This window comes from Haplochromis burtoni, unplaced genomic scaffold (genome assembly GCF_018398535.1).
Source record: "Haplochromis burtoni strain Fernald_Lab_line unplaced genomic scaffold, NCSU_Asbu1 Contig_56, whole genome shotgun sequence".
In the NCBI taxonomy this organism is placed as follows: domain Eukaryota; kingdom Metazoa; phylum Chordata; class Actinopteri; order Cichliformes; family Cichlidae; genus Haplochromis; species Haplochromis burtoni.
The window spans coordinates 120,782-134,433 of NW_024582417.1; the positions used below are offsets into that span (position 1 = coordinate 120,782).

General features: G+C 41.5%; 2 protein-coding genes across 2 annotated transcripts; one reads left to right on the forward strand and one right to left on the reverse strand.

The window, feature by feature from the left end:
* Positions 1–3,728: 3,728 nt before the first annotated feature.
* LOC102291518 lies at positions 3,729–9,964 on the reverse strand. The gene is made up of 3 exons (XM_042220813.1): positions 9,703–9,964; positions 9,382–9,593; positions 3,729–6,920 (listed from the first exon to the last, which is right to left on the reverse strand). Exon 3 carries the CDS (start codon positions 6,909–6,911, stop codon positions 4,596–4,598), a length of 2,316 nt encoding a protein of 771 aa, XP_042076747.1. The 5' UTR covers positions 6,912–6,920; positions 9,382–9,593; positions 9,703–9,964; the 3' UTR covers positions 3,729–4,595.
* Positions 9,965–10,080: 116 nt separating this feature from the next.
* LOC102291213 (chromatin modifying protein 1B) lies at positions 10,081–13,652 on the forward strand. The gene is made up of 8 exons (XM_014333493.2): positions 10,081–10,253; positions 11,709–11,806; positions 11,898–12,044; positions 12,145–12,213; positions 12,298–12,405; positions 12,502–12,545; positions 12,702–12,774; positions 12,934–13,652. Exons 1-8 carry the CDS (start codon positions 10,238–10,240, stop codon positions 12,976–12,978), a joined length of 600 nt encoding a protein of 199 aa, XP_014188979.1. The 5' UTR covers positions 10,081–10,237; the 3' UTR covers positions 12,979–13,652.

Here is a 13,652-nt window from a genome sequence, read left to right on the forward strand (position 1 = left end):
TGCCACTGTGGTGAATAAGGGGGAAGATGAAAGTAGCTGCATAGTTGGCCTGATGGAAAACCCAAACTCTACACAGAAAGACCACAGCCACCTGGTGGATTTGAACCCAGGACCTTCACCACCATACACCAATCTGCCTAATTATACTAATAACTCATAATGAAGCACAAGAATATTATTATTCTAAATGTGGCACAAAAAGTAAGGACAGTGTGGGTTTTTTTTTTTTTTGCATTTCTTTGTTGTAACAATACTTCTTGGCAAGAAATCTTAAACCACTGGAAGGTCTATTTCCCCTTAAATGGTGGCACATTTGTAAGGAAAATGCATTTGTGGGTTGAGCAGCAGAGTTGAGCATGTAGGTTCCGCTGAAGAAAAATATATTCTGCTATTGACACTTGTTTGGTGCCATTTATTGGATTGAATGATTGAGGTCTAATGAAACTAGACATATCAGCAATTTAAAAATGTATTCATTTAACAACAGGGGCCTTGGCATGTAGAGCCAAAGTCGCCTGGCACCTCCCCATCATGCTGGTCAACCGCTTGGTCACACACTGCTGTGGGATGGGGTCCCATTCTTTAACCATAATTTGTCAGCCAGTGTGGTTGTTTTGGTCAATGAATCAGTTGTTTTGCATTGGCAGAGCAGATTTACCAGGTTTTAATGGGTGCAACCCACATGCTCAACTCTGCTGCTCAACCCCAAAATGCATTTTCCTTACAAATGTAAGGAATTAAAGGGAAATAAACAGGCGTTCACACGGTTTAATATTGGTACCGAATGATAAGTGTCAAACAGGTTATTACTCTGAAGGTTTAATGCAGCTTTTAAAAATGATATAGTGGAAGTCTGACCACAAAGGAAAAGACTCCAGACAAAGAGAGGTTGTGTTAGATTTATTATCACAATAACACAACAATCTGAGCAACTAGATATCATAACAGGGACATGTCTCTACTGGCATAACAGTTCCTTAACGATACACAACAAACCCAGAGTCTAAAGATAGATACAACCACTACATAGTGCACCACAGAGTACTTTAGATGTGTTCGATACTTATGTGGAGAGTCACGAGCATGTCCAACACCTTTATTACTCGACAACACCTAAGTGCATTTACATTGTGCTTCAGTCTCAGTGTGAATAGTCCACATATCCTAACCTGTGCTTAAATGATTTAGGTTTTTTGTTTGTTTTTTAAAATACTGATTACATGTACTATGCATACACAGTGAACAAACACACAAAGACAGAAGTGCAATAACTGCTGGCTGCACTGAAGACAGCTGAAATACTTAAAATGAGCAGTAACATTTTTGCACACAATAGCAGGCACCACCCCGACAGAACGTACATCTACCTCGTCCACTACAACAAACAGCTGTCAACACATTATACAAACACAAAGTCTATTCAGCCTGTCGACTGTGGGAAAAGGGATTCAACATGCTGTCATTTCTCAGCTTTTGTGTGAACAAAATTAAAAACAAGACAGTCAACCCCTCGGTCACAAATCCATAAGAAGTTTGTGGTAATTCCCTGACACGGAATAGGAGAATTTAGTTCTAAAATGCAGGTAAGTTTGAATCTTATATGGGCACAGATCTAAGCTCAGAATTTTACACTATGTCATAATAAATATCAACACACTCAGAAACACACAACAACAACAATCCTAGGAACATGACATCTGTCACTTATTGTGAGCAGAGGTGTGTCTTAACATTTTAAGGGACTGTAGGAAACATATTAGGTGTGAAGAAGCCTCATAATTTATTTTTCTTCCATCCTTGTTGTTATCATTAATAATATGGGCTTATATATAAATACTCTGTATTAAAATAAAAGATTAAAGGCCTTTGAAAGCATCTATTATTAGCTATCTATTAGCTTTTATAGTGTGGATGATGAGGTGCTCAAATGTAATGATCTGCAAGTCTCACAAACCCATATTTTATTGACAGTAGAACACAGAGAACATCAGATGTTTAAACTGGAAAAAAAGGTAGCATTTCAAGAGAAACGTAGCTCATTTTCAATTCGATTGCAGCAACACATCTCAAAAAATGTTGGGACAGGGACACATTTACTACTGTGTAGCATCACAGCAGCCAGTAAACCTGTTGGAACTGAGGAGAGTAACTTCTGGACTTTTGGGAGAGGAACGTTGCCCCATTCTTGTCTGATACTGGATTCTAGCTGCTCAACAGTCCGGGATCTTCTTTGTCGTATTTTTCACTTTATGGTGCATCAAATTTTTTTTAATGGTGAAAGGCTTGGTCTACTGCCAGACTTGGACTCTTCTATTGGAAGTCATGCTGCTGCAATAGATGCAGTAAGTAGCTTAGCATTGTCTTGTTGAAATATGCAAGGCCTTCACTGAAAAATGTCTTCTGCATGGGAGAACGTGTTGCTGTATATACCTTTTAGCACTGGGTGCCAGTTCCACAGGCACTAATGCACCCCCACACCAGCTTACCCATACTGAATTTATGAAAGGCTTTTAAACCGAGCGCTGCTATAACAAGCTTCTTTAGTCTGGAGGATTCAGCATCCATAATTCTACACACCAGATTTACTACTTTACTTCAGTCCATTTTAAAGATGGCAGCATTTCTGGATCATGTTCACATATGGCTTCTTGTTTGCATCACAGAGCTTTAACCTCTGGCGCAGTGAACAGTGATTTCTGAACTGTTCCTGGGCTCATGCAGTGATATCCATGGCAGAATCATGTTGTTTAAGGCAGTGCTGTCCGAGGGCCTGAACATCACAGGCATCCAATACTGATTTCCTTTGTAGCACCACTTACTTTCCAGTCTTTTGTGGGCTCCATCTCAGCTTTTTTGAGATGTGCTGCTGCCATCAATTTCAAAGGGAGTTAATATTTTTCATGAAAACATAAAACGTATAAGAATTTGATACATTTTCTTTGTTCTTTTGTGAATAACAAATGCTTTATAAGATTTTCAAATCACTGCATTCTATTTTTATTCACATTTTACCCAGCGTCCAAACTTTTTCAAAATTGAGATTGTACATGAATGCCCACATATTAAGAGATTATATAGTCTTTGTTGTACTTTTTTGACCTTTCTGTAAAGTATGGAGTGGTTGGCAAGTTGTTATGGTGTGTTTACTTGTCAGGATTTAGCAACACAGCCATCAAAAGCTGTTTGTTTGACCTTTCTTTTGATTAAGTCACACCCTCAGTGAAACAATATTTTTCTCGGATAAGATGTTCACTGTGTTTCATTAGGAGATTATGGACCAGCTATAACCGGGCCAAAACATATGACAATCTACAGGGTAATTACCAACCAAATTCCATCTGTCACCCAAAAAATATGCTGGTCTTTTTCTCAGTTTTTGCCAACTATGACACATTATTGTGCCTGATATTTATTGACGGATGTCCTAATTAACTCAAATTTGTCTTTTTTTGTGTGCCAACTCTTTAATCTGAAGCTAGCTTGAAAGTTTTCATTTCATAATTAAAGAGAAGTCTTCTCCAAACAAAAACTCTGATGCTTTCTTGTTTTTCTAAGAGTATGATTTACACCACGGGTGCTCAATCCCAGTCCTCGAGAGCTACTGTCCTGCAGCTTTTAGATGCATCCCTACTCCAACACAGCTGAATCAAATGGTTTGATTACCTCTTCAGCATGCCATCAAGTTTGGAAAAGGCCTGATAACAAGCCATTCATTTGATTCAGCTGTGTTGGAACAAGGATGCATCTAAAAGCTGCAGGACAGTAGCTCTCGAGGACTGGGATTGAGCACCCCTGATTTACACTTACAAGGGCTTTGATGTAGAAGGTCTTTTTTTGTGTGTATTTCTACAAAGGCCCCCTTATCAACCCAATAATGTTCACACAGTCCCTAATGGCACTAAACTTTTCAGCTCTCTGAAATGATGTTTACAATCACAAAAACACAGAACTTGGCACCAAGATTATGGAAACACCACAAGAGATTTCGTCTAATGTTTTCTTTTAGTAAATGCAGTACTATTCCTCTACAGTGAATACAGAGTTATAACCACACGATTGACTTTACTCTACGAAGGCTGTTGACTTACAAAACACCTATATGGGAGATTTAACCCTTGAGAAATTACCATGACCCAAGCTTTACTCAAACTAGGATTTCTGTTGCCAACAGGTGTATTTTGTTTAATTGTTAGAGAGGTTTATCGAACCATAAAGAAAGTATCACACTACGATGTTCTCATCACGGGATGATGATCAGTTCAGAGCTCCACCGAAACGCAGCTGAAACTGCCACAAATAAAGTCCCTCGGCTTCAATACGATCCTCATCACAAGCTCTCTGAAAAGTGGGTTCCTTGCGTTTCCTTCCTTTGTCAAAAGTGTTCATCTTGAAAGGGTGACGTGCTTTGATCCCAGACCACTTGCAGTTCTGACCTTTCATTGCCTTTCATGTCATAAGCAGGAGGGATTTCAAAACATTAAACACCACTGCGCCCGTGGTTGTTTTTTGTTGCTAAAACTTGCATTTGTGCTTCTGCTTGCAGAGCACCATGCTGAAAGCAGCTTGCATGCCTCCCTGTTGGCACATCAACGTTGCTACACCAGACCAGTCTGCATGTGGACATGTAAAGGGTACGGGTGGTAGACCAGAGGCGGCTGGGCCTGAGTGATGAAGTAGCTGTTGTAAATGGGTTCTGTCATGTATGGAGCCGGCTGGTAGAAGCAGGTAACGTTGGCCGTGTTGGGGATGGCGTTTTGCTCGCCCAGCACCCTTAGAGCCAGCACTGTGATCATGTTGAGGGTCTGCCTCCTCTCATGTCCCATCAAACACACCGTGCTCTCATCTATCACGCGCCGCAGGGTCATCAAATAGTCATACTTACTAGTCTCCTCGCTGCCGATGAAATGGCACTGCAAGTAGGCCTCAATCTTCCGCTGCTGCTCGCCTACGTCAGGAAAGTCGATGAAGAAGCGGGAGCACATGTATCGCTCCAGGGACTTTATCTCTGTCTCGCTGGCTGGCCGGAAGTTCCTCACTAGCAGGTCGCTGTATTTTAGCAATCCCCCACCGCGGATCTCCTCTGGGTTGTGGGTGGCAATGAGGCGGTTTCGAAGATGATCCATAGCCTGATCAAAGTCTCCGTACATGCACTCAGCTTCAACAGTGATGGTGGGCTCTCCTGCTTCCCCAAGCCATGAGCTTGACTCACAGCTGTTTGGGACGGCGTCTGCCAGCTCCGGTTTATGCTCATATACCTCAGGCTGTGAGACCACACCTGCTGCACATGGGTTGCTTTGAGGCTCTGAATCAGGAGGCTCCTTTGAGTGTTTTGGCTTAACAGTTTGTTCTAAAGTTTCTCTGGAGCAAGTCCCATCCTGCGGTGTACTGACTGTACTGTGTGTGGGAACTGTAAGTACATCTGTACCCTCCGAGTTCTCCATCTGACAGCTTGGTATGTTTGAACTGTGAACTTGAGAACTCTCCAGCACAGCAGGTTTCGGCTGAAGTTGTTTTGGTAGCTCTATGGGTGGAAACAGCTGTGTGGTGAGGTCTGACAGATCGGTTAGTAAAGACCATTTTTCAGGCTTACTAATCAACTTCCGTGACATTTTTCTTTGTAATTTCGGCGAGGGGCAGTAATCCGGCACAATGTCCGCTGATGTGCTGCAAGATTTTTTAGCTGGGGGAGGAAAGGAAAACTCAAGATTTGAATCTTGCGGGTTTGGGGTAGAATCAGTCCTGCAGCTTACAGAGTCTACGTTGAACTTTTCTTCACGATGACTTAAATCCTGTGGAGCTGGTTTTTCTGTATGTGATGTGCACACTACAGGCTGGGAAGCTTGTGCCTCGTATTTTTCGTCATTACTCTGTAGGGTTAAACATGCATGTGTCATCAGAGGATCCCCAACATCTGAAAATAAAGTTTTGGGCGATGCAACTACAGGATAATTGATTTCAAACTGTTCTTTCTCTTCTCCTTTTTTCTCACACATCTCAAACACAATTTCCTCCTCTGATTGTACATCCTCAATGCCCTCCACTCCCTCTTTCTCCTGTTGTAAGCTTATGCTCTCCGGTTCCAGCACCTGCTGCACCTCGGGCTTTTCGTCTACACTCTCAACCTCTTCTTGACGAAGCTCTTCCTCGAGTGGAGAAACAGCTTCATCCTGGCACGGACTTTCTGTGCTAGTCACCACTGCAGAATCTTCTTTCATATCATGTTCAACCTCCTGAGGAATGCTCGGCTTCTCTTGTCCTTTGCTTTCATCGTCATCGTCCTTTTTAGATGAAGGCCCAGCAGTCAGTGCCAACTTCCATTCTTGTTTCCTTTCGTTCCCCCAGTAAGACTGGAGCATACGATCTAATATAATCTGGAAGGAGTCCACACTGAACTCAAACTGTCGTCTGAGGGAACTAACAAATCGGAGCCCCACAGTTTTAGCCCTGTTGTTAGAAAGCGAGATAAGGCTCCATCTATCATGCTCATTGAAAACTTTCACCATCTTTTGCACATAGGCTTCCTTCATTGTCAGACAGGTGATCTTACGTCGGTTAACCCCAGAAGGGAGAAGGTCTCGTAGGCTCCCCAGCACCACCTCCTTAATAACTTGGAAGTCTTCCTGCCTCGGAAGCTCCACTCCAAAAATGATGTCTAAGTCTTTGTAGCCAAGCCCGTTGTCTTTAACGAGGATGTGGCTGGCAGTCATGCCGTTGAGGCGTATATCTTTAACCTGAATGTTCCTTTCAACCAGACGGTCCTTCACTACACGAATGATGTCTTTCGCTCTCACTTGCAGTGTAGGAAAATTACCTCGCCCATGGATGGGGATTACCTCAGTCAAAACTTTGTCAAGAGCCTGAACTTGCTCCAGGGTTAGGTTGTGGAACCTCTTCTCTGTTTGAAGCTCCATCGTCTTCACCTGTGAAACAGAGTTTTGCATCACATTACGACTAACATCTTACACTGGCAAGAGAACGCATGGAGCAGGAAAAGAGATCAGAAAGCATAATATCCTGTGGAAAAAATGCACTTTTACGTAGAGCTGGGTAAGCCACTAGCGCTGAGCCTTTGCAAGAGAGTATGCGAAAAGAAAGGTTTTGTAGACTTGGATTTTGCCCCTTTGTTTTTCTCTCCTCTGTAAAGTATTGTGTCAAAAATGCAGTCAAACAAAAATGCATATATGAGCTAAAGTCTTTTGCCACCCTCATTCCTCTCTGACTGCAATATGTGCCAATTGTTTATTAGTTGGATTTGAAATTCAGCAATTCAGCATTAGGAATAATGGGCAGCTCTGAGGATTGAGGATATCTCGGTGATTAGCTTGCCTGGTGTGTTGCCACTAGATGGCAACAGAATCGTAACATATGGCAAAGTCAAATAAGTGGCACAGTAAGGGCTTAAACATAAGCCACTGATGACGCACAGTAACAAATGATATTTTCCCAGTAATCCAACAAATGTAATAAAAATATGTTCTCATAAGATCGCGTCGGAATGTCTGCCATAGACCATAAAACTAAGACCATGTGCATCAGCTAATCAAATGCAATATGTAACCTTGTTTCTACTTTACGACCCCTCCCACACTGAACTGGGGCTTTTTCTCTGCCAGCCATGGACACTGCCAGCTGCCTTTCACACCATTTTACTTGTTGGTCACATTGGATAAATATTCAGTAATCAAGTTTGTTGAATTTCTTCCATGATTACATGTCCTAGTTACAGGTGACTCACCTGTCTGTCATTCAGCAGCTGACAGGTAATCATGGAAGAAATTCAACTTAGCGACTACAGAACCTGGTCGGTCTGTATAAGGCAAGCTGGATTTGTCTGTTTGGCTTGCAACTCTATGTCAAAAGGTATCAGAGGGAGTCATGCATAATAAAAACAGGGTTGCGGTTAATACCCCCAGACTACATCTTTCTGCAAATATACAGCATGGCGTAAATGTTCCTGGTCTTTTAATGTCACAACAAATTGTATCTGACATAGTTTTTGTTAAAATCTTTAAATTAAGAAGGGGGTAAAGGGGAAATGAGTTAGAGTGGGGGAAAGGTGGTCTACGTCATCATTAATGCACGCTGACTCACTCTGTACAGAGACAAATGTCAGATTTTAGCCTGTTACCGAACACACACCACAGAGAAGAGCTCCACTTATGTGTGTATCTGTAAATGTACCTAAGAAATAGGTGCATTTAGCTTATTATATACTACCAGCATAAGCTGGTAATCAAAATGAAACCAGCAGTGTTTGAAATCTAATGTTTAAATCTGCATAACTTGATAAATAAATTTCATCAACTTTCAGGTCAGATTCAATTAAAATCAAAAGTGTGCTGTTCTAAGAATATTTTTCATGCGATACTCCTCCATAATAGCTCATCATATATAGTTTATATAAAGATCAAAGAAAAGGGAATGGTTCAATTTTAACGTGTTACATCAAATATGAGCATAGTGGCTAAAGCTTAATGAAAATACCGATGAAAATGTTTTAACCCCATTTTTAAAAATGCAAACTGAGACGCAAATTGTACCGATTTCATTCACATGGTTTTCACGGCCCTGTGACGTACTGTAAACAGCACTCAATCAACTGTGCTGCGCACAGCGTGTGACCTGCCTTCTGCATCCTCTATCCTGTGTTAGTATTTGACGGTCATCAATGCAAAATGCAGTCAGTGGCAGCAACTCGGGGCACAGGGAAGCATGGCCCACAGCAGCCTCTAGTGAATCTCAGGGGTTATATCAACTCGGTCCTGCAGCAGGACTGCTCCTCTGCCACTTGGCTTCTTTATAGATAAGACTATATGACTCATACAGCCACTGAATGAAGCATCACACGTTGGCTCTCCTGGATTGTCTCTCTGTGCGCAAAAAAACAAAACAAAACCACCACGACACCAAATGCACCACTTGCGGTGGCATTATGGCTGTGAAACTCTTGAAATATTTAGGCAGGGAAGCTTGTGAATGGATTGAAGCATAGTCCACTCCACAATACTGAGCACACAGATGGTGATCGTGATGTGGGGGACACACAAAAGGCAGGTGGTGGGCATTTCTGCTTGGATCAACAACATTTTGCTCTTTAATGTTTCAACCACAGAGCAACGTGTTGTCCTCGGAACTTAAAATGTATCACAGATTAGTTCCAGATGTGACCAACATCTGGATTTTCCGCTCCATTTAGAAGCTACTAGTTGACAAGTTGACAGACAGTGTAAGTAAATAAACAGGACAATCTTTGTTTCTTTGTTTGCTTTTTTGGCCGAAACTGAGCAATATGCTGAAGGAAGGAGAAAAAAGGGTGCATTTACTGCGTTGTGCCAGCAGAAGAGATAATTATGCGTTTACAAAATACAAATAAAAACTCACCTGCTTCGTGGTGGAAAGTAAAGCCAGGGCAGAGACAAGAAAAATGAAAACTGTGAAGTATCCAACAGGTTTATGCGACCTCGTTGGAAAGGTTGATGCTGAAGCTGAAGTTATAACGCGGACACTTTCCTCTCAGCGCAGGAGCCCTGTTTCCATGGCAATCAGGCGTCACGAAATTTACGGTAAATCACGACGCTCGGTGTCTTCCTTAACTGCAAGTGACAACCACTCAAGTTTGAAACAAAGAACGTATCTGAGCGCCCTCCAAACGCATCTGAAGTGTTTGGTAAAGTTTGGCTTGTAACGGCAGAGCACACCGACCTGTCAGGCTGAACTACCGGCGTGCCACCGCACTGCCGAGCTGTTGCGGGGTGAACATCACATCAGACGGAGTGAGTCATCCTCTCTCCCAGCCGTGATCCACACCGTAAATCTAATCATCAATCAACCGCTTTTACCGCCCACCGGCACTCCGCCGGGTACAACGCCACGTCCACTTTTATCAGTCTGTGCTCACTCGGTCACTGTGCTCAGCCGGAGTTTACTCGTAGAAAAAACTGCGGTGTTTTAACGTTAGTTTTATTTATTTTTTTATTTTTTTATTTTTTTTATTCTCATTCACATTTCGGGTGGAGGAGGGGGGCTAGCCGCTCCTTCGTGACGTCTGAATGGAATACCGTCACCACGTGACACTGACGTCGTCCATATTTTGATCAGACATCAGGAAGTGCGGAAGAAGACGAGGACCGAAACCTGAAAAGGTGAAGTTTTACTGGGAAGTTTTGTTATATTTAGCAACTTTTTTGCGTGTTGATTTTATTGTGTAACTGTTGGATTTTAAAAGAACGGCCTCAAGATGCCCAGCATGGAAAGTATCCTTTTAAAAAGAGCGGTGAGAGAGAGTCACTTGGTGTAATGTTAACGCCGAGCTAAACGGGCGAACACAACACGGTGGTTTTTGACGAGACTGCTGAGATTAATGTGCGACAGATGTCTGAAGCGTCGCGGAACATGTTTGATATTGAGCGGAGACACAGGTAACGCCTTACCGAATAACCTGAACCTTTCATAGTCTGTATAGGCGTCGTAACACGGCGACCGAGCTGGGCTGAAGGCCTTAAGAGCTTACACTGCTAATGGGTGTAAATAAAGCAGCTGGCGCTCGGTAGTTTCCCGTGAAGTTTGGGTGTTAGCTAGCACTCCGAATCATAATAAAGGAACAAGGTGGATGTGTGTTGTTGAACACAGCGCGGCGGTGGTTTCCGGGAGCCATACAAACATAGGCAAATTATTAGAAAACTCCAAAAATACCTGTTTTGTAACCCGTGTCTGTCACAGTATAACTCATGAGAACAAATCTCAGACTTTTTTAAATGTAAATGTTATTCAGACTGACATTGGAATTTGAAGGGCTGTATTGACATTGTTATTATGGGTTTTAAAATCCAGCTGACTAATAGTATTTTTTAATAAACAGTAAATCTTAAAGATAATCCATTTGAATAGACTTTGATTAAAAAGAATTGTAACTAACACGGGTAGTAAACAGGATGGAAAATGAACTTGTCAGTGCTCTCTTGTGGACAGATCATGCAGTGGTGATGCTGTTTCTTCAGTCTGTTGGTGCAACTCTGCTTTTTGCCCACGACTCTATTCAAGCTGAGAAAATAGATACACAAACCATTGTTGTGTGGCTCAAAGGTGTGACAGACATTTTTTTGTAGCAAGTCTCTCCATCCAAAAGTCACGTGATGATGTCAGACCTTTGTTATCTGAGTCTGACTAATATGGGTCAGAATTACGCAATCCTTATCTAGAATAGACTGACTGAAATGCTAAGTTTGTATTTATATCTTCTACTAAAGTATAGGGTTCAGAACTGGATAACAACGCGCCCTGGCAACACTTGTGTTTAAGACATATTCTCCTTGATATCAAATTTCTGCTTGCACATCTATGTTTGAGTGTATTTTTTGCTGGAGTGTTTAGTTTCACAGTATTCCCATGACATCAGAGCACCAGCTTCAAGTTTATTTCACATTTTGTGATCATTTATTTAGCTTGAAATTCAAGGAGATGCATTTAATTTTTATCTTCCTGTAGTGGTTTAAATGCATCAGATCGTGGTTAAAAAAATAAATAAATAATGAGAACTATCACCTGATACCAGATTTAAAATCTTTGTCTCTTTATGAACTGTCTCCTTTTCCAATAATTATTACAGAGTTGTAGTTTAGGCCAAACTTATGTGAGGAGATGGAGGTGTACAGATTTTGGTCTTTGGGGTTTGTATTTGGGCTTTGTTCTTCTTTAACTTGTTGTGCCAGAAAATCTCTTCAATCTAAAGTTTGCTGCCAAAGAACTCCAAAGAAATTCCAAGAAATGTGACAAAGAGGAAAAATTAGAGAAGGCTAAAGTCAAGAAGGTAAGCAGCGATGACTCAGAATCCATTCATCAGTTCATGAAAGACTGCTCAAGATTTTACTGAACCATTATTTTTGTCTGCCACCCCACAGGCCATCCAGAAAGGAAACATGGAAGTGGCAAGAATTCATGCAGAAAACGCCATCAGACAGAAGAACCAGTCTGTGAACTTCCTGCGGATGAGCGCTCGGGTAGATGCTGTGGCAGCGAGGGTCCAAACTGCAGTCACAATGAACCAGGTGCTGTAGTCCTAGAAAGATCAGTTAGAGGCTGAAGACAACATTTCAGTTTGAGCTCTGTTTGTGGCTATTTGACTGATGTGGTGTTTTTCTATCTCAGGTCACAAAATCAATGGCTGGAGTGGTGAAAGGCATGGACGCCACATTGAAGAGTATGAATCTGGAAAAGGTACAACAGTCTACATGTGGATATAGTGTGATGATTTTAGTAAGAAAGAAACGATTAAAACATATCGTCAATGCTTGTTTTAAGATTTCTGCTCTCATGGATAAATTTGAACACCAGTTTGAGACACTGGATGTTCAGACAGCCCAGATGGAGGATACGATGAGCAGCACGACAACTCTCACAACACCACAGGTACCCCACGCCGTGCCGGTTTATTCTTATATTCTTTCACGCTGTCAGGCCGTTAAAGACTCGAAGGTGAAACCTGCTGTGTCATGTGTGTTTCAGAATCAAGTGGAGTCGTTGCTGCACGAAATGGCTGATGAAGCAGGGTAACATTTTCACTGTTTGTGAAATATCTGATCACGTGGGCCAGTGTGTGACGTAGAGACATAGATATGATCGGATGTGTTACAGGGTGTTATGAAAGAGTAGATATTTCATTTTGGTTTAAAAATGTACACTTCCCATGTCCGCCTCTTGCTTAGGTTGGATCTGAACATGGAGCTCCCTCAAGGACAGACGGGATCAGTGGGTACCAGTGTGGCCTCTGCAGAACAGGTACACACACATTACATCATAGTTGTTACTAACACATTTGCAAAACTCAGATAGATGAAGCAAAACAGGAAGAAGTTCTTTGTGGATCCAGCAAACAAAAACTGTCTCGTCTTCATCCTCATTTAATCGCTGTCTTTTCTCTCACTCTCATATCCAAAGGACGAACTGTCTCAAAGGCTCGCTAAACTTAGAGATCAGATGTAAAGAATGACTGCAGTCGAATGGCGCTGGAAGAGGACTCCAAAGCGTCTGTACACTACCTGAATATAACTCCCCAACACCTTTTTATTTCCATCATGTCTTCTCTCCTTTTTACATCTACTGTCTCCTTTGAGGGGCTATTGTATCACTTTTCCTCATGTTGGTGATATGTTTATGATAACATCACGTTATTAAAGTGGTTTACTTGGTATGGAAATTGTATGTAATTCTTGAATATATATATATTTACCAATAAAGAGGAAGTAATTTATAATTATTGTTAAATATGTATATTTAAGAAGTCCATAAATGTGATGTGGGAGTTTGACAGTTAGTACCCTGTAAATTATAGGCCAATTTCATATAGTTTTGGTGAAATGATAAAAGATTTTGGAGGATAGAATTCAATTTTTGTTTGTGATTCCATGATTGCAGACAACATTTATGCATTTCTTTCTGTCTTCTTGACATCAAAGAGTGGAAGACCTCCCCAGTTATCGGTGAACTGACTTCTTCTGTTGATTTATTTTATTTTATTTGTGTGAGGTTCCTGAAAGATTAGCCTGAGATTTTGTTTTTGTTTTGTTTTTCTGGTCTTCAATAATCTTGCTGATTATTTGGAAAAGGGGTTCTGAAAATAAACAGTAAGCAAACAATAAAATTTTATAACACTTTTA